Consider the following 20,289-nt stretch of genomic DNA (forward strand, 5'->3'; position numbering starts at 1 on the left):
GACAGGTCTTGCCTCCTCTTACTTACTTACTTACTGGCTTTTAAGGAACCCGGAGGTTCATTGCCGCCCTCACATATGCCCGCCATTGGTCCCTATCCTATGCAAGATTAATCCATTCTCTATCATCATATCCCATCTCCCTCAAATCCATTTTAATATTATCTTCCCATCTACGGTCTTGGCTTCCCCAAAGGTCTTTTTCCCTCTGGCCTCCCAACTAACACTCTATATGCATTTCTGGATTCGCCCATCTGTACCAATTCCTCATAGAAGCTATCCTTTATATGGTCGTCTTTCTCTTCTGTAGGGGCGTGAGCATTTACAACTATGATGTCGCACCATCTACCCTTAAGTACTAAATACGATAACCTATCACTGATAAATTCGACCTTTTTTACTGTTGATTTTATTCTTTTATGAATAAAGAATCCCGTTCCTAATTGGTGATTATCGTTTCCTTTCCCATAATACAACAAATAATCTCCTATTTGTGTTATGCCATTCCCATCTAACCTAACCTCCTGTACTCCCACAAAGTCTATTCTATATCTAGCTAGTTCTTTTGCTACTAATGTTACCCCTCCTGTTCTATATAGACTAGTTACGTTCCAAGTGCCAAATCTCAAAACCTTATTCCTTTGCTGTGGTCGTGCCAGAGAATCAGTCCCATTCCGAGGCTTATTTGAAGGATTCGTAACAAGCTTTTTTTTTTACGGTGATTGGTTGTTAGCCCTTCGCCCAACCCCCAAGCAGGAGGACCACCCCTCATCGGCTGTCCGCAACTGCTCATTCAATATATTCACAGCTACCCTCCATATCTGGAGGCCGTCTCCTCGATCCGCAACCTGAGGATGCGCCATGCCGTGGTGATAGGGACCCACAATACATGGCTTGCCTCCTCTACTCTACAATATTTATAGAACTATTTACAGTGCTTTGCTGAGTTAGAGCATTGTTGCAAAATTGATACCAAAAGGCTTGGTGACCCACTGCACTTTTTCCTGTAACAGTAAACAGTTTATCTCTACGGTTCTGAACAGCATCTAGCCAAGTGAGGTGGAATTTTTGAGACATGGCCGAATCCGTAAGTAAATCACAAATTGAAGTAGCGACCCATATTAATGACACATCTGCTAGATGGCAATACTGTTGGTGTGTGCACAAGCGTAACAAAGAAGCAGCAGAAAGTATACCATTGTGCAATTTTTCTGAGAAAAAGCTCTAGCAGCAAACGAAATTCATAAAGAAATGCTGCAAATCTTTTCTGTACCTTCGAAATTCTTCTTGCCATCGTGTTATTCCTGAAACCTCGTTCAAATTCAGGAAGAGCTAGTAGGCTTTTTGATGGAAAATAACTTCTGTGAATCGAGGAAGAGGAGGATCAATGTGGATTTGTGTTAGGACCTCAGGCATTTATCAAATTATTTTTGTTATGTGGAAGTCAGAATGCCTTGAGTTTGGTTTCACGAATTTATTTTTAGGGGTCATTAAAAAATAACATGAAGTTTTGAACTGTGTGTTGAAAGTCTGTTCCTTTCAGAAGTTAGTCCACAGTAAGACCAGTAACACTGTTTCTGCACTGCTAGTAACTCTGCATCTTGCTTCAGTCGTCATTGATGAACTTTGTACGCAAGGGTGTGATGTTGTACTTGACGTCTCGGCTGTAGGGCTTGTGCAGCACGCCTGCAGCATGCGTCAGCTGAAGTGCGCAGTCGGGGTGTGCTGCCCCAGGAAGCAATGTGCATTCTCGCTCAAATATAGCTGCCAGACCGTCCAGAAGTTCGATAAAACCGAAAGATATGGCTGCACGTCGCACCCTGTTTAGCTCCTGAAATACAGAACCAAAAATCAATAGATTTACAGTAAAAAACTATATCATGTTTACTCAATTGTGAAACAAAACATGAATTAAGAAAATGTAAAAATAAGTTTAGTCACAGAATGACTTATTATGCAATATAAATAAAGATTTTTGGTAAACGCTGAAAGAATGACATTTAATTTCGAAAGTTATAACTAGACTTTGTTGAATTGCCACACGCACCATGCAATCAGGTTGCCGATGTACGGTAATATAGAGGAGGTGAGCGACCGCCCGGTCTGGTAGTATAAGCAGTTCATGTTAAGAGTTGTGACCAGTCCAAATAGATAGAGCAGCTACGGCTAATGTATACCTATGTAAGCACTTGTTTTTGCATTACTGTGGTTGGAATAGTCAAAGCTTAACATGTGTTCAGTGTAGACAAGAATTCAATCAAACATGCTACAATGAGTGTGTTGCTGTTCCAAACAATTTCCCCTGGAATACCCTTACCCCCGCAGCCAGTCTTGACCCTTTGGAAACGTGGTTGGATGCTGTTAATTATTATGCAGAATATTACGGCAAAATAATGGAGGTAATTGATGCATTGGATAGCACAGACAGTTCCGCTGTTGCAGCTGTAAAATCATTGTCTTCTGAACAGCTATTGGAAGATAGTCTGTTCACTGATTCTAATTTTAAAATCGTGTCCAAAAGCAACACCCTGTTAGAATCGTCTAAACTACAACTCTCAGAAGCCCTTGACATAGCGGATAAAGTATCACAAACCGTTATCCAAAATAACAATTCATTAATTTCAGAAAAAGTGAAATGTAAGTTGAGAAATATTATTGCTAAAAATTCTGCCTATTCACAACTTCGTATTATAAATGATGTACTATCAGGTCACGATAAGATGTCTGAAGTTGATGTACTAAAAAGTAGTGACTTTCCGTTCTTAAAATATGCATGTATTATATCGTGTGATGTCAAATGTACATTTTCCCAATATAAAAACTGTTTAAGTGACCATCGTAGGAGGTTCACTTTGCAATCGCTCAAAATGTACGTAACTCTTCACTGCAATGTACATATTCAAGGATGATGTGAGTATATTACATTAAATTTTAAGAGTTAATATATCTCACTGTAAAATAATTGTGTATTTACATGTTTAGATATTTCCTATTTCAAAGATCATTCATTATATTTCTTGAATGCAGGATACATGTTTTATTGTAACCGCAGTATACTGCTCAGTGTTTACATCAGAGGCATACTTCACCCGTTGCACGACCCCTTCTCATACAGTCTATACCGTGTGCGTAGTAAACCTTACAATTCTCGTGGCAATTCCACGAAGTCTAGTTATAACCAATTACAACAAGTGGAAGGTCATTAAAAGAATTGCATGAACAATTTTATCGTATTTACTCGCGTAATTCCCCCCCTTTTCCTCAAAATTCAGAGGCGAAAAATCGAGGTGGGGGGGGGGGGAAATTATGTGAGTACTATAAGACTACAAAATATAGAGAAAAATCTGGTCGTAGATAATCAAACAATTCACATACTAATCAAATCAGTATTTAATATTAAATAGCTAAAAGTCCACCCCACGACAGGCCAAATCGACCTAGAGGGTGGTGAGAGGTAAGACTCCCACCTGTACAATCAACATTTAATGGCAGTAGGGATGTCAGTCCTATGTGCTTGTCACCTTTACTCCCAAGTAAATGCCCCTGGTACTCATTTCTGTTAGAGGCTGAGTAGACCCAGGGCCATATTGTGGCTGGAAGGATTAGATCAATGGAAAAATCCATGACCCCATCGAGAATCGAACTCGCGGCCTTCTGGCTTGCAGTGTTACATCTTAACCACAATCCTGCCACATGCCCCCATTAAATAGTTACAAATAGATAATTTGACTAATTATAGACAATTTTATGGCTTTTATTTGTACCACTGTATATAAGTTCAATGTTGGTAACCTGGCCTTCACTAATCTCAAATCATGGTGTTGAACTTTGCACATGAAATATTCGTATCAAAATTAACTTGTTAATTACGTGAAGAAAATAAACCTACGTATTCTACACTCCACCACTTTCAACACACAACAAATCTACATCATCTTTCTTGTTATCGGAGGAATCATAGACATTTTTCATCATAGACGAGATAAATAATGTTGGGGGTTTCCCATGCTTATTTTTTCGATACTTGGAATCTTCACGAAAGATGATGCTTTTGAGAAGAATAAGAGTGTCCAGTTTCATTTAATGTAACAGAAAGAAATTACGCGAAGAAAATAAAATTCTGAAAAATGTATCCAAAAAATCTGGGGGGGGGGGGGGGAAACAGAATTACTCAAGAGGGGAATTACATGAGTAAATATGGTCATCATCATCGTCCTTGCAGGTATTAGGCCTAGTGGCCTGTTACAGTCTCCGTCCATCTTTTCAGGGGGTGTCCCAAAGATCGTCTTCCATGTGGTATATAGAGGAGAATTTGTCTTGGGAGTCTGGAACGGTCCATTCTATTGACATGGTTAAGCCACTTTTGTCTATAGTGGTTGAGATGTTCATAAATAGGTGTAATTTTCAATTCTTTTGTAATTAGTTCATTCCTTTTGTGGTCAAGCAGGCTGTAGCCAGCAGTCCTCCTTAGAAATCTCATTTCCGCAGTTGTTAGGCGTTGAACATCTGAGTTTCGGACAGTCCAGGCCTCACTACCATACATGACGACAGGTCTTGCTAGAGCTTTATATGCTTTTAACCTGGTATGTTTTTGGGTTTCGTGGTTGTGAAAACCTGCTTGATGGTTCTTAAGGCTCCATTAAAATGTTGAATATTTTCAGATATATCAGTAACAGGTAAATATGTCAAATTATAACCTAAATATTTAAACGAGTTTACCTGTTCTAATGTATGGGTTCCAATGCAAATTTTATTCCTAACTGGCTGTTTACCTTAGAATGCCATAATTTTTGTTTTGTAAATATGGTAACTTTAAAAAATTCAGGAATCAGACTTGTCTATGAGAAGTAAACCTTGCTGATCATGAAGATGATGACGATGACAAAAGGACCAGAATTTAATGGAGTTCAAGAAATATGCTATTGTTGCTCATAACTCGAAGACAAACACAGTAGTTTAAGTTAAAATCTTGCTCTAATATCAATATGACAGTTGTGTGGCTCTTAGAATGCAGTACCTTGTAGAACTGCTGCGTCTTGTCAGGCAGCTTGCGTGCGTGCCGCAAGATCTTCTGGATGTCGGACTGCAGGCCAGCCTGCCGTATCCACACCACACAGTTCTGTGAGTAACTCCTCTTCTCCAGGGGCCGTACAGGGAAGCTCGGTTCTGGCTCGTTGTCGTGGCATGTGGCACGGAAGTCGTCCAGCGAGCCCATTCGGTGCAGGTCGCCAAGCCACGGCACAACATTGGAGCCCGGCTCCAGAATGGTCAGCATGAGGTTGGACTTCTTCTTGCTGTCGGCCCACGAGTACACAATGCCGAACCAGTCATCTGCTAGCAGACACAGTGCCGCCATGTTTTCTACCTTGAGAGCTCCGTGCAGCAGAACGCAGAAGGAAGGAACCTTGCCTTCATCTACCAGTGACTCGTCCTCCGAATCCACCTCCACCTTCACGCCTGCAGAGATGCCTGGAGGACATAAAGGAATGCAACAGTGAAACACGACAGCTACTCCAATCAGTGTTGTTCTGTGTGACGTCCAGTGGTGTAGCGTCAATGTAAGCTAAAAAGCTAAGCTTCCCTAATTAATAATAATTTCATAATAAACCTGCAGTTTATGAACAAAATTATTTATTAATTTTTAATAGAATTTATATTTATGCGGTCCACACCTGTGGAGTAACGGTCAGCGCGTCTGACTGCGAAACCAGGTGGCCCGGGTTCGAATCCCGGTCGGGGCAAGTTACCTGGTTGAGGTTTTTTCCGGGGTTTTCCTTCAACCCAATACGAGCAAATGCTGGGTAACTTTCGGTGCTGGACCCCGGACTCATTTCACCGGCATTATCACCTTCATATCATTCAGACGCTAAATAACCTATATGTTGATACAGTGTCGTAAAATAACCCAATAAAATAAAAATATATTTATGCGTTAAATATTGTGATGCGGCAGCTCAGGATGATTCGTGATGCAGCAGTAAACAAGAAGCCTGCACACACCAGCTTCCAAGCAGACTGGTTTCTTACACTCATTCTTCTGTGTAACCCACCCCGCAGATTTTCCATCCCTTTCTAACTAAACTACCCTGGTCGCAAGGCACGGAAGAAGCTAGCTTTTACATTGAAAATAATTTAGTTTCCGAATTATCCCTTTCGTGAGTTGTGTTCAGTTGAAGTGTTAGTGTGCATTGTGGCTGATATAATAAATAATGAGTGAAATAACTGTTGCTGACACCAATTTACTTGAATTTTTAGGACAATTCTATTATCAAGACTGACTTACGAACAAAAGTGCGATTTAGAAAACAAATGATCGTGTCTATTTGTTAGAGATATGAAATAATATTTTACTACGTACCATTTGAGGTCATGCCTTATTGGTGTTACTTACGAGGTTCCAACCAATCTTCGGACTGCTGACTTGACATTGACTACTATTTATTTTTAGACTATATTTTTGTAATACGTTTTCCCATATGTACAAGAAAAACAAATTGAGTTAGCTTCCCCTGCTCAAAATGTCATGCTACGCCACTGGTGATGTCAGCAGCATACCTTCTACTTTCCCTGTAGGGTGGGGAAGCACCAGATGCCGAGATATGGCCATGGGACTGCCAACATCGGCGACGTCTATGAAGCCACATACTTCAATTGTGTCTGAAATGGTCCTCTTGATAGCTTCAAAATCATTTGCTTTGCTGAATGGCTGGAAACAGTAAAATGACGTCAAGGTATTTCAATATATCCGTCCCACTAGAATAAATATGATTGTAATTTTAATGCTACCTTCAATTCTGGACAAAGTATAGAAGGAGAATCTTACAGTCTTAGAACAAATAGCCTATATGACTTTTGTCTGTCTAACATTGGTAATGCAGTACGTTGAACATCAAAAGCATTCAGTATTTTTCTGTATTACTTTTTGTAATTGGTTAAATTATTCCCATGTAGCACCATTTTGGTTACTCCCCTTTAAGCTGTTTCAGCCACCAAATGTCAAGATTTTATAATAACAGTAATTTGCTAAACGTTTGAGAGGTGCTATCGTTTATCATAAATTACTGGGCAGCTCTGGCAATAAGTTTGTATGAAAAATCTTCAGAAACTCTGAAAATCTCGTAAAAAAAAATCGCCAAGATTTGCTAAAACATCTCTTCATGAATCAAGGCATATAATGGTTTCACGTGACGACGCATTTTGCATATCAGCCTGACAAAATTGAAGTTCAAGAAATACAAATTCGCGTACATCACTCACATCAGTATTGCTTATAATCACTTTCCATAAAAGTTTGACATTTTTTTTCTGCTGAAATTTAATTAAATTTTTTGAATGTGAATTTGCTTGATAGGAGTGGCTATTTTAATTTCTCCTGATGACATGTAGTTTATTAATGTCCTGATTTCGATGGACCGATTATATTGTAATGAAGGATGTGTGAATAATACCAGCTTCTAATTACGGCTGAGCCTAACTTTGTGCAAGATACATTTTCTTAGGAAATATTTTATTGCAGTTACTTTCATTACTCTTTCTAAGTTTAGAAAATATACGAAACTGTAAAAGGAAATCGGGCACGCAATAATATGGCGTAATTAAACACAAATAAAACATTTCGACTTTAAAATATCCATTAATGGAGGGTGTGGTTTTAATATACGTCACACTATTTGAATGCTGTCGTCACTTTCCTGTTTATGTGCAACTGTGTATATGTTTTCTAAGCATATATCTGGTAAGTGTTAAATATGACTCATATCTGTAAACTCCAGAACTTGGTTGTGGCAAATGTCACAAGAAAACAGAGGGAAGAATGTGTTACTTTCACAGATTACAAGTCTATGAGTCGAATGCTGGTCATGAAATGTATCATATCATTTATCATTATTAATGTTCAGACGGGTATGCATAAGTAGGTATACAGTACTACAATATACGTAGTTTTATTAAGGTATACATCGACTCTAGAAATGTCGTATTTCTTCAAAATTTTGGTAAATGTTTTTACCTCATCTGGAAGCTCATTTCTTCTAATTTTCAAAAATATATAACTTGTACCCAATATCTTAATAATTTCTTAATTATTTGGGCACTGTACTTTCTATACCTTACGCCATCTTCAGTGTCTGTTTTCTCCTATTTCACATTTTCCGACATTTATTATCCTTTCGACGGACAAAAAGTAGACTTCCAATTGGGCAAAAGACTTCATTGAGGTACCAAATTGAAGCTTAAACATGTGGCTATGTTATAAACTAAAATTATTATTTTCAATCGATTATAATTATTTTATTCCATAAATATATAAATATATGTAGCCTATATATATTTTTTTCTAAAATGTCTATATAATGTGGCATATCTTTTGAATGGTTCAAGATAACTAAATAATTTTGATATGTAACATTCTCCATATGTAGGGGATCATTTTCGCGAAAGAAGGTTTACCCTGATTCAATTTGTAATGGAGTTAGGTCGGTCCAAAATTTTATTAATTTTTTTCCAAAAATAAAAAAAAATTTTTTCTTTGGGCCCTCAAATTCGATTTTCAAATTTGAATTATATAAATTGTTTAGTTTACTTTCAAGAATCATGTCATCAAAGTTTGAAAGACATTAAGAGAAAAATTGTGGATTTTTGTCCTAAGAATCGATGAATGTACAAATGACAAATACATATCACTTGTAGTTACAAGACATCAATCGACAATCTACATCAATTTAACTGATTATAATCCTCAGTTGTACTTAATAAAACTGTACTGTATTACTGTATAATACCTACTTATGCACCCAATTGTTAGATTTGAGATGAGCCAGACCCAACCATCTGAGGTCAACAAAGAGAAACAAGAAATTTATGAGCCTACTATTCCGTATTTTCAGAAAAATATCAGATGGAAGGCACCTGGAAAGTACATGGTTTAATGATCGGAGCGAGGGGCACCATCCCACGATCAACTGTAAACACAATCAAAACATTTGGAATCCATGACATCATTCCAAAAATAATTACTTCTAGCATTAAAGGGTCTAGGGCGATTCTGAAAAATCATTTATACTGAATATCATAATTTTCCCCCCACCCTTTCTATCCGTTAGTGTGTGATTGTTACAATGTATGTACAAATTTATTATTTCTTAAATTTAAGCTCCTAGTTCACATTTCAATTTGACTCATCTATTTTACTGTAAAAAGAGAAGATGGAAACGATACGATAAAAGAACTTAAATGGGAAACTTTCGAAAACAGACGTAGGAAAACTAGAATAACATCATTGTATAGAACACATCTAGGTCAGAAAGCATGGGTAGACATAACGGCTCGGTTAGAAAAGCCAACGTACTATGGTAGGAATGATCATGATTTTAAAATCAAATGTAGGAAACAGAAAAAGGATGTAGGTAAATTCTCATTTTTAAATAGAACTATAAATGATTGGAATGACCTACCTGCAGCGGTCTTTGAGGGCTGTCCTTCCTTAAGGAGATTCAAGAATAACTTAAAAAGTTGTGTATAAAGTAAAAATTAAAATTAAGGTGACATTCAACATTTAATTTTTTAAGGTGACATGTATTTATCTAGCCTGACGAGTTTACTTCCTTGGTTTGAATTGTAAATTATTTAAAAATAGCGTGTAAGAGGGCCTTAGACTAGAAATGTTTAGTTTAAATGTAGTTCTGTTTATAAGTATGCATAAGGATGTAATTATTTGACTTATTTGAATTGTTGTATCAGTGAAGCGAGGTGAGTCAGTGAAGTTATGGTTTTACAGTGCAGTAAACAGTTTCGATCAGTGATAATTTATAGCGTCAATGAAATGTGTTCTATAGTGTCAGTGAAATGCGTCATAGTGCCACTACAGGGAATGAGATGAGAGTAAAGTGAAAGACTATTGAAACTTATGTAGGACCTATACATAATTATGTAGGTTGTATTGTAAAATTAGGTATTTTATTTATGTTTTATTATTATTGTGTTAAATTGTATTGTGTGTTCTTATTGTATTGTGTATAAAATTGTATATGTGTTGTAAAATTGTATTGTGTATTGTAAATTTTATTGTGTATTGCTTATCATTTTATTGTGTATTGTTTATATTGTGTATACCACTGCCACTGGGTGCTTGCCCACTTGCAGTGTAAATAAATACATACATAATCGTTATTATTCTTATATGTGTGTTATTTTGTGTTTTTGGCAACCCAGGATGCCTGGGCAGACTATTTCTTGGAAATAAATTATATATATATTAAGCATTTATGGAAGAGTTGCAATCCTAAGTTTTGTGTACAAAATCTCCAGCTCTTGTTAAAACCAAATACGTAAATGAACGAAGTTTAAATACAAAACTTCCCAGTCAACACGTTTAACTTATGTATCACTGTGTACCTGCGGGGAAGGTGAAAGGACGATCTGGGAGCCGAGGTTGCCACACTTGAGCATGCCCTGGAAGGAGGAGAAGTTGGCCTCTGCCAGTTTGTGGAACATGGACTGCACACTCTTTAGCGAGAGTGGCCCTTCAGGCACCAGTACCGCACTATCGGAGCCTGCCAGTTCTGCCAGCTTGTGGTACAGAGGCAAACCTTGCTGCAGGCCTGCGTCATCCGTCGATGCCACACACATGACGCTCAGCTTGCTGGGGAAGGAGAAAGGCAGTGGGAATGGGGACGCCGAGTCCCGCTGTGCCAACGTGCTCAGCGAGTGCTTCAGCGACATGGGACCCACACCCGGGCTGCCGTCTGTCACCAGCACCACCTGGCAGGGAGTGGCATTCCCCCACTCCCCCAGCACCAGCCTGCTGACGCCGTGCAGTGCTGTCTCTATGCATGTTTTGTCGTACTCCTCCAGCTGCTGCAGCTTCAGCTTCAAGCTGTCCAGATCACGTGTGAACGGCGACACAATTTCGTACAGTGACGAGAACGCAATCTGCAATATTAAGTAAACTAATGCTTAATTCAGAGGTGGAGAAGTTCAAATATGTTGGAGCAACAGTAACAAATATAAATGATACTCGGGAGGAAATTAAACACAGAATAAATATGGGAAATGCCTGATATTATTCGGTTGAGAAGCTTTTATCATCCAGTCTGCTGTCAAAAAATCTGAAAGTTAGAATTTATAAAACAGTTATATTACCGGTTGTTCTTTATGGTTGTGAAACTTGGACTCTCACTTTGAGAGAGGAACATAGGTTAAGGGTGTTTGAGAACAAGGTGCTTAGGAAAATATTTGGGGCTAAGAGGGATGAAGTTACAGGAGAATGGAGAAAGTTACACAACACAGAACTGCACGCATTGTATTCTTCACCTGACATAATTAGGAACATTAAATCCAGACGTTTGAGATGGGCAGGGGATGTAGCATGTATGGGCGAATCCAGAAATGCATATAGAGTGTTAGTTGGGAGGCCGGAGGGAAAAAGACCTTTAGGGAGGCCGAGACGTAGATGGGAGGATAATATTAAAATGAATTTGAGGGAGGTGGGTTATGATGATAGAGACTGGATTAATCTTGCTCAGGATAGGGACCAATGGCGGGCTTATGTGAGGGCGGCAATGAACCTGCGGATTCTCTAAAAGCCATAGGCCTAAGTAAGTAAGCAAGCAAGCAAGCTTGTTGTCTTAGTACTGTATTTTAAATTTATTACTGGTATAGAATTTCAACATTTTTTAAAATACTGGCCTTGACAAATGTTTGTGGGGTAGAGGGGGGGGGGCACAATTCCTACGGACGACCTTCGTGACAATTTGATGTATGGATGATATAGTAATTATTGGTTTCTACAATAATGTCTTACAAGTAAGCAAAGAATAAATATTTAATCTCTGTTGATTATAATGATCTCTGGTTGGGAATCAACTTTTCATAGAGGGGAAATTTCTCTCTCTTGAGCCACTTCTTGAATTCGTGTCTGAAATAAACACATGATGCAATACAGAAGATACAAGATGGAGCCTTGTAGTTGATAATATGGTAACTCACCAGTGCCACAAATTCCAGCTTGGAGTGTACTGACAAGTAGTCCAGGAGAGTGTTGACCCCACACACAGCAAGATGCTGCCGGTTGTGTGTTTCCCCAGTCTCTGGCAGGATAACAGGCCTCGTCATCGACAGGGACACATCAATCACAATGACTGTCGGCATTGTTCCTCTGTATAGAAATAATAACACTTTTTGAAGCTCATTAAATACAAAGACATGTGATGATGATGTTACATAATACAGTAAACTTCATTTTTATGTTTTATAGAGGTCTGAAGAAAAAAACGTGTGAGAAAAACGTTTAACTGAAATTACATTTAATAACAGCTGAAACTGTATTTGAAGACTATACACGGAGAACGAATTAACCATTGATATTAGAGGAGAGAAATTCGCTCCAGCATCAGGGATCAAACCCGGGTCCTTGGTTCTACGTACCAAGCGCTCTAACCATTGAGCTTCGCCGAAGTTCAATCCACAGCACCGGATCGAATCCTTCTCCTCCAGTGTTTTTCCCTTTTCTCCTCTAATATCAAGGTTACCATAACAGATATATTCTATAGGACCTAAAATTAATCTTTACATAGGTTCTTCACCCAACAGTGCACATTAATGTGGAATCCCGGCCACCAAGTCACTCAAGTGAGTGCGCTCCTTGTATAATGGCAGTTGACTTGATATAACTTAAATATCAACATACACATTGAACTTGGAGTCAGGCCACAAAGGGAAAAACACTGGAGGAGAGGGATTTGATCTGGTGCTGTGGATTGAACTTCGGTGTAGCTCAATGGTTAGAGCGTTTGGTACAAAGAACCAAGGACCTGGGTTCGATCCCCAGCACCGGAGCGAATTTTTCTCCTCTAACATCAATGGTTACCGCAACAGATATATTCTGTAGGACCTAAAATTAATCTTTACGTAGAAGGAATTAAGTCAGTTCAGTAAAATTTTCACAAGAGAAATTTAGAAGTTCATAGTTAAGCTATCTTTGAGTTTATAATACAATACCTACTCAAATTTATAACACATATTCTTGAAGAATGTAAGATTATTTGTAGGAAATCTTGGCTCCTCAGAGCAAAAGCTGGCTGATATATTGTGTTTCAAACCCCAATCTAGAAAATTTTAAGAAATTGACTTATCTTTTTCTTACCATGTAATCTTTATTTAATAACATGTGATTATTTTAAAGCAAAGTCAATTGTTTTGGATTCCTTGCTCGTAATAAATAAACCACGCCCTCAAATTGTGATAACTGTTTCATAATTTGTTTAGTTACATCAAGTATTACGAAACGTTTTACTATTTCTAAAGCAGTAACAGCATCATAGGACACAAAACTGTTTGACGCAAGCATGGGCAACTTCAAATTTCCACAATTTCAAAGTGGGCCGCATCTTAACAATAAACACGTGCTGGATTTTCGCGTTCTTAAATTTTCACAGTAGTCTAAACCTAATTTTGAGCAAAATTGATTTAGAACATATAAATGAAGTTTTGTATCTCCCGGGGTTTAAAATACACATGTATATGTGTAAAAACAAAAGAAAAACATATACAACATAAATTAACATGGAAATTATATAAATTTTGCAGGGGCTTCAGAGAAAACGATTGGGCCTAAGTGTGAAAAACCCATATGTACGAAATGTATAAAAGAAGTTTCACTGTATGTTTTATATTAGGCTTTAAAGACTTTTTACCTTTGTTGTTATTACTTTTAGGTAGGCCTACCAAAATTTACTTATTTTAATATCAATTTCAGTATAAGCCAACACACTTCAAGCAATGTACGAAACCATTCAGAAGGCACTAGAAAGTAAAACCGAAAAAAGGTACAAAAGTGAAATTATACAGTGCCATTTTTAAACCACGCAACAATCTACAAGTAGACAGCATATCGATATTAAAGATACTCTAGGATTGACAGTTCTTCACATCTCTGTCGTCAAGGCGACCACAATGCCCACCTATCGTATTCTTGTTGTGATTATGGCTTGGGGACAAGTTATTGCCACACACATAATCTCACTGTCACAACACAATGCAGTAATATTGGTTCAGCTTTCCTGGTGTTTCAAAATAATGTGTTGTACTTCACTGTTTTCATAACAATCTCATAATTAGATGCAACTTATGCAGAACTGTACAGTCTGAATTATGCTGAGTGGCCTGGGAAACATGCAGGATATGGAATCTTTTAGGTAGTCCTCAGTGGTTTGTGGTTACCATGGGAGACACTAAATCTGAGGTTCATGAGTTAAAATCCAGCCCAGGACAGTGGATTGTAAAGGGAGATAAAATCTTCAGCATGGCTTCCTCGAGTAGGTCAGTGAGATTGTCTTCGAAGAGTTGCCATTGGCACTAATCCTGTATGACTGGTGACACCATCTTATTGCTTCCACATGCCTATAAGATCGAACTGTCTCATTTTGGGAATAGAAAAGGTGAGTAACATGTTGTTGACAATTCCCTGGATGCCTCACTTTCAGATTTGGCGATATCCATTGGCCATCCAGATCCCCGGATCAAACCCCACCAGACTAATTCCTGTGGGGTTACCTAGGCTATATATTTCTTTCCTTCCTTTTCCCTTTTTGTTCTCTTAATCAGCCGATTAATTTATTATCATAGCCTTTTTATAGTGAATTTTATTTAATATTTGTATTTCTTTCTTTTTTTTTTATTATTATTTTATTACATTCCATTTTGTTATATTGTACCTTACATTTTCCATATTAACCATTTGTACTAAATGAGTTGCTTTTACTATATTCCAATGTATTTTACTGTATTTTTTCTATTATTGTAATATTTTCATGTTGTTTAGTGTCGATTTTATTATGCTATTATTATTATTATTTTTTTTTTTTGTAATATGTTAGTATTCTGTTCTTTAACTTTTTGTTAAATTTTAACTGCTTGTATACTTTGTGACCTGGTAGAGTGTAAGAGAAGACCCTATGGCCTTAACTGTGCCAGTATAAATAAAGAATTATTATTATTATTATTATTATTATTATTATTATTATTATTATTAAAGAAAACCGTACAGGAGACCCAATACAATTGTTGAAATCAAATAAAACATCCAGAGGAAGATAAGAGCCTATTCCGGTCAATTTGCTACACCATGCTATGGACAGTGTGAGTAAGAGCACAAGAATGTTCTCGTCAAGGTGGTGCCCATCTACGGGATGTGGCACAGTACTCAAACGATGAACATAGTGCTGAACTTCTGTATTGTCGTTGAACTACACATAGTGCTTAATAAAAATGTGATTCTTCCATGCCTAGAAATATGAATTGTAAATATGTTTCATCAGTATGGTTCATCTTGTACTAGGCTAACACCAATCCCTAAGTGTTAACAGGATTTCACTCCTTTATAGTGAAGATGCTGTACCGTAAAGTGGGGTGACTTTGAATGCTGAGGTGACTTTGACCAGTAACTTAGCGCCTTTCTAAATTAAATGCTGTACCCAATTGCGAAAAAACTGTTTAATTTGTCAATAAATTAGTTCACTTTTTTCGCAATTGGGTACAGCATTTAATTTAGAAAGGCTCTAAATTACTGTTCAAAGTCACCTCGGCGTTCAAAGTCACCCCACTTTACGGTATATTAATTGATGAACTGTTAACACAGTGAAGTCGTTATTTATTAATTTAAATAACAGTTCTTCTGTGATTATATATAAGTGTTAAAAGAGTAACCTATGCAAGAATGAAGAAGTATTTTTGAAAAACTACTTTCGTGCTATGTAGGCCTACCTCACGAATCGTATACCTAATATATGGAACAGATAAGACTAATACCGGACGTGGTATTTTTATTACAACAGGTCTCGTGATCACATTAACCATGTGTCGAAGAATTCGTTTCATGTCGGCCTGGGTAGCGTAGTCGGTATAGGCCTACCCCTGGCCTTCTGTGCTCGAGGTTGCGGGTTCGATCCCGGCCCAGATCGATGGCATTTAAGTGTGTTTAAATGCGACAGGCTCATGTAGGTAGATTTACTGGCATGTAAAAGAATTCCTGCGGAACAAAATTTCGGCATACCGGCGACGCTGATATAACCTCTGCAGTTGCGAGCATCGTTAAATAAACAATTTAAAAAATTCATTTTCATCCCAATTTGGTGATGTAGTTCAGGTCATTTTGGAAGTAAAAATCGTTGAATTTATAAGGATTTTTTTTTGTGGAGATTCAGTTGATCGTATATGCAAGACATAACAAAAGCCTCAACTAACCAAACCTAACCTGTCACAGATTCGTATATGTAACGTATATAAGCGGAGTACGAAGGGAAATATCGCAATGCTAGTTTAGCCGAAGAGGAGAACATAATATACATTTAACATTCAGTAAGCACTGACGTCCCATTCTATTAGATAATCCTACAAAGTGAGAATAACCTGTACACATAACCTCACTTTCTGATACGTGCACTGTAGTGACGAATGGAAATTAAATAACATTCACGCTCTTGTGTCTGATAAAGAAAATGTACGCTTCCCTCAGGTACTACATTCCTAATCATATTTAATCCCTTTTACATCTATCCGCACACATAACATGACCAGTTCCAAGTTAAACAGTTTTATGTCCTTTAATATATATGGTCCCTCTTTTTATTTTGTGTAAAATATATTTATGTTCATTTGTAAATAGGATAGTTTCATACGCTTTTCTACAGGACACAGACAATTATTTTCTGCAATTTGGGCTTCCCACGCATGTAACAAGTTTTTGAAAAAAATTAAGGTTTTTAAAATTGTACTTACTGACGATAATAATTATTTTATAACAATCTGCAATATTAGCTATGTGCTTTAGGGTAGTAGGGTCAAAATACATTGCATTCCATTTTTGGAATTCTTTTCGTTAACAATGCCAATAACCGAATCAATGACTAATGCGAAAACTACGGGAATCACAAGAACACAAATGACAGTAATTCGAATTCCGAGAGATGGAGTTCCCATCGACCACTCTGGATCTAGTCGACAGTGACGTATCGTTGGTTTTGTTACTGTTGCAGTGTGTCATAAAGCTGAAGGGAATCGACGGATGACAGGAAGTGTAAGGTCACATTTTTGTGTGTTTTATTCAAGAATGAGGTTTGGAAGATGTTTATTATTTTTATGTAGGTAGAATGAGGTACTGTGAACAGGCGTGGTGGTTATTGTCGATTGATAGTGGACTGTTTATAATTTTGTCACTGATTCATGATCGGTGAATTTTTTTTATGGTTAGTAGATTATCTATACTGGAGCAATATGACTCATATGTTCTGCTTTGTCAGCTGTACTTACTCAGGGACGCGATAAGAAGGCGTAATAATTCGATGTTGAAATAGGTATGATGGATACCATACCGCCAGTTCCCAAGCCCAGAGTAAATACTGCCGATTCAGTATGTAAGGTGTCTAAAAACAGTGCCAAAAAACCAGTTCCGTTACCACGACTGAGAGTATGCAATGAATCTAATAGTAGACCTGTAAACGTAAATAGTGCAAATTCTGATGCTCCAGAACGACGTCAAAACGAGAATACAAGTCAAGTTGACGATAGTGGTGTTAGGATGCAATGCAACACGAGAGTACCTTCGAAAGATTTGAAAGAAGAGTGGAAAATTGAAAGTAGTGACGCACAATTGAAAGGGAAATCTGTGTTGGGAAGGACAAAAAATGTTAGTGCTTCTATAGAGAAATCTGTGCGTAATATTATTGCTAGACGTTTGACAGTACGCTCACAGTCTCCGAACAAGTCAAATGAACTCTCGGTTACCAAATTCGGTCGCAGTCAGTCTTTGCCGTCAGAAGATATATTTCAATCAATTTCTTTCCATTCGCCTCTTGTTGTAGAGAATGCTCAACAGGAAGTAGTAATAGCGAGCGAGGATGCCCTAGAAGAAGACGCCTGCACGTCAGGAGCGCCGCCACCAGAGTATCCTCCCCCTCCTCTGCCTGACGAGTCTGTGTACGACGAGGTGGTGTCCGTGGTGTCCAGCCATTCCAGCGGCCACGACTCGGGTGCTCAAGAATGCGATTCGGTGTATGAAGACGTGACCCTAGTGTCGCGGGATCACAATAGACCTACCTCCAGGTCGGATTCCTGGAGCTTCTACGACTCCACTCCAGACCAGGACATCTACCAGAACGACATCATGATATACAACAGGGACTGCGGCAGCACCGACAGCGATAGTCACAAGTCTGTTAACGTGCAGAACGACTTGTACATCAACTGGGAGGTGTGTGAAGTGCCCAAACGACAGGATTCACGGCGGCTCAAGGTGCCTACCAAGTCGGTGATCCTCGAATTCGACCCTCTGTACGAGAAAGCAGAAGACCCTCTTGAGGCAGATGACGCTAGTGAGCTTCTGCTGTTTACAGAGAGTCCGTACGGCAAGATCAACAGAATGGCCAAGAAGAGCGAGGCGGTGTGTCCACCGGTCCCTCCACGGCGGTATGACTCGATCACACCCGAGACAAACTCTCTGGTACAAAATGAACTCGAACCAGAACCTGAGGAGGAGGAGGCGGCAGTGGCGGCTCCAGCATTTGAGGAGCCACCTCTGGACCAGACAGACTTGCCTGTTACAGAAGACAGCAGCAGCACTGGCGCTGCTAGTCCACCAGGACGAAGCCGCCGGGCACTGGTGCGGTGGGCAAGTATGAAGAAAGCCATTCAGATGATGACCGATGGCTCATCCTTGAGGAAATCCGCGAGTGTGAGATCCACCTTTTATGGGGCGAAGAGCGACGGGCCGGAGACTGTTGAGCGACCCAGTTGTCTGCCCCAGGCAGCCGTGCAGCATAGCGGTTTGCTGTACCGAGCCACGTCCAACATCGAGCGGGTGCGGGATGTTGTGCAGCGTCGCTGTGTGTTGGCAGAGAGGAAGCTGTCGTGTGTATCCGACAAGACAGGCAGCAATGATGTGATCCCACTGGACAAAGTGCTGAGTGTGCAGTTCGTGCCAGAACACAAGACTAGGTAAGTGCAGCTCTGGCTGCTGTGTCACTGCTCATAGTTATATGAATTAACTTCAAATCTAGCCTATTTAAATTTATTCAACTTACATTGTGTAAATACAAATTTACATTTTTGTAAATGTAGGATAAAAATACACATGAATACAAAATATAGATACATGACAGTACAAAAATAATAAAATAATACATAAATATGAAGAAAAAAAAAAGATATAGGTATTGTTTAGTAAATTTAAGGGTGAAATGTACAGCAGAGTCCATATAGGCCAGTTTCTGTCGGATGCTCATCCAATTCACTGCAGGTTAAAGCAAGGAGATGCACAATCACCTTTACTTTTCAACTTTGGTCTAGAGTATGTCATTATAATAATAATAATAATAATAATCAATATTAATTAATATGGGAAATGCCTGTTATTATTCGGTTGAGAAACTTTTATCACCCAGTCTGCTGTCGAAAAATTTGAAAGTTAGAATTTATAAAACAGTTATATTACCGGTTGTTCTGTATGGTTGTGAAACTTGGACTATCACTTTGAGAGAGGAACATAGGTTAAGGGTGTTTGAGAATAAGGTGCTTAGGAAAATATTTGGGGCTAAGAGGGATGAAGTTACAGGAGAATGGAGAAAGTTACACAACACAGATCTGCACGCATTGTATGCCTCACCTGACATAATTAGGAACATTAAATCCAGACGTTTGAGATGGGCAGGGCATGTAGCACGTATGGGCGAATCCAGAAATGCATATAGAGTGTTAGTTGGGAGGTCGGAGGGAAAAAGACCTTTGGGGAGGCCGAGACGTAGATGGGAAGATAATATTAAAATGGATTTGAGGGAGGTGGGATATGATGATAGAGAATGGATTAATCTTGCTCAGGATAGGGACTAATGGCTGGCTTATGTGAGGGCGGCAATGAACCTCCGTGTCCTTAAAAGCCAGTAAGTAAGTAATACGCCTTAATAATAATCATGATTTAGGAAAGTCCAGGATAACAGAGGGTTTGGAATTGAACGGGTTACATCAGCTACTTATCTATGCGGATGACGTGAATATATTGGCAGAAAATCCATAAACTATTAGAGAAAACACGGAAATTTCACTTGAAGCAAGTAAAGAGATAAGTTTGGAAGTAAATCCCGAAAAGTATATGATTATGTCTCGAAACCAGAACATAGTACGAAATGGAAGTATAAAAATTGGAAATTTATTTGAAGTGGTGGAAAAATTAAAATATCTTGGAACAACAGTAACAAATATAAATAACACTCGGGAGGAAATTAAACACAGAATAAATATGGGAAA

At 38.5% G+C, this 20,289-nt stretch overlaps 2 protein-coding genes and 1 non-coding gene across 4 annotated transcripts in view; 2 read left to right on the plus strand and 1 right to left on the minus strand.

Annotated features, from left to right (window-relative positions):
• Positions 1–1,456: 1,456 nt before the first annotated feature.
• IntS14 (integrator complex subunit 14) lies at positions 1,457–16,911 on the minus strand. 2 transcript variants are annotated; one of them, XM_069836340.1, is made up of 6 exons: positions 16,771–16,911; positions 11,983–12,151; positions 10,390–10,926; positions 6,553–6,703; positions 5,015–5,466; positions 1,457–1,828 (listed from the first exon to the last, which is right to left on the minus strand). In XM_069836340.1, exons 2-6 carry the CDS (start codon positions 12,142–12,144, stop codon positions 1,604–1,606), a joined length of 1,527 nt encoding a protein of 508 aa, XP_069692441.1. In that variant the 5' UTR covers positions 12,145–12,151; positions 16,771–16,911; the 3' UTR covers positions 1,457–1,603. The 2 variants fall into 2 exon arrangements, with proteins under 2 accessions (XP_069692441.1, XP_069692439.1); XM_069836338.1 differs by lacking the exon at positions 16,771–16,911 and adding an exon at positions 16,420–16,438.
• On the plus strand, positions 12,759–12,831 carry TRNAF-AAA (transfer RNA phenylalanine (anticodon AAA)). The gene has a single exon. It is a non-coding gene; the product is annotated as a tRNA-Phe (tRNA).
• A 129-nt stretch (positions 16,912–17,040) lies between the features above and the next one.
• RhoGAP15B (RhoGAP_ARAP and RA_ARAPs domain-containing protein RhoGAP15B) overlaps positions 17,041–20,289 on the plus strand; it is a 56,277-nt gene continuing 53,028 nt past the window's right edge. The window contains exon 1 of the mRNA XM_069836337.1: positions 17,041–18,984. Within this exon, the coding sequence (XP_069692438.1) occupies positions 17,348–18,984 (1,637 nt within the window). The 5' untranslated portion in view covers positions 17,041–17,347. The remainder of the gene's footprint in view (positions 18,985–20,289) is intronic.

Source organism: Periplaneta americana, chromosome 9 (assembly GCF_040183065.1).
Source record: "Periplaneta americana isolate PAMFEO1 chromosome 9, P.americana_PAMFEO1_priV1, whole genome shotgun sequence".
In the NCBI taxonomy this organism is placed as follows: Eukaryota; Metazoa; Arthropoda; class Insecta; order Blattodea; family Blattidae; genus Periplaneta; species Periplaneta americana.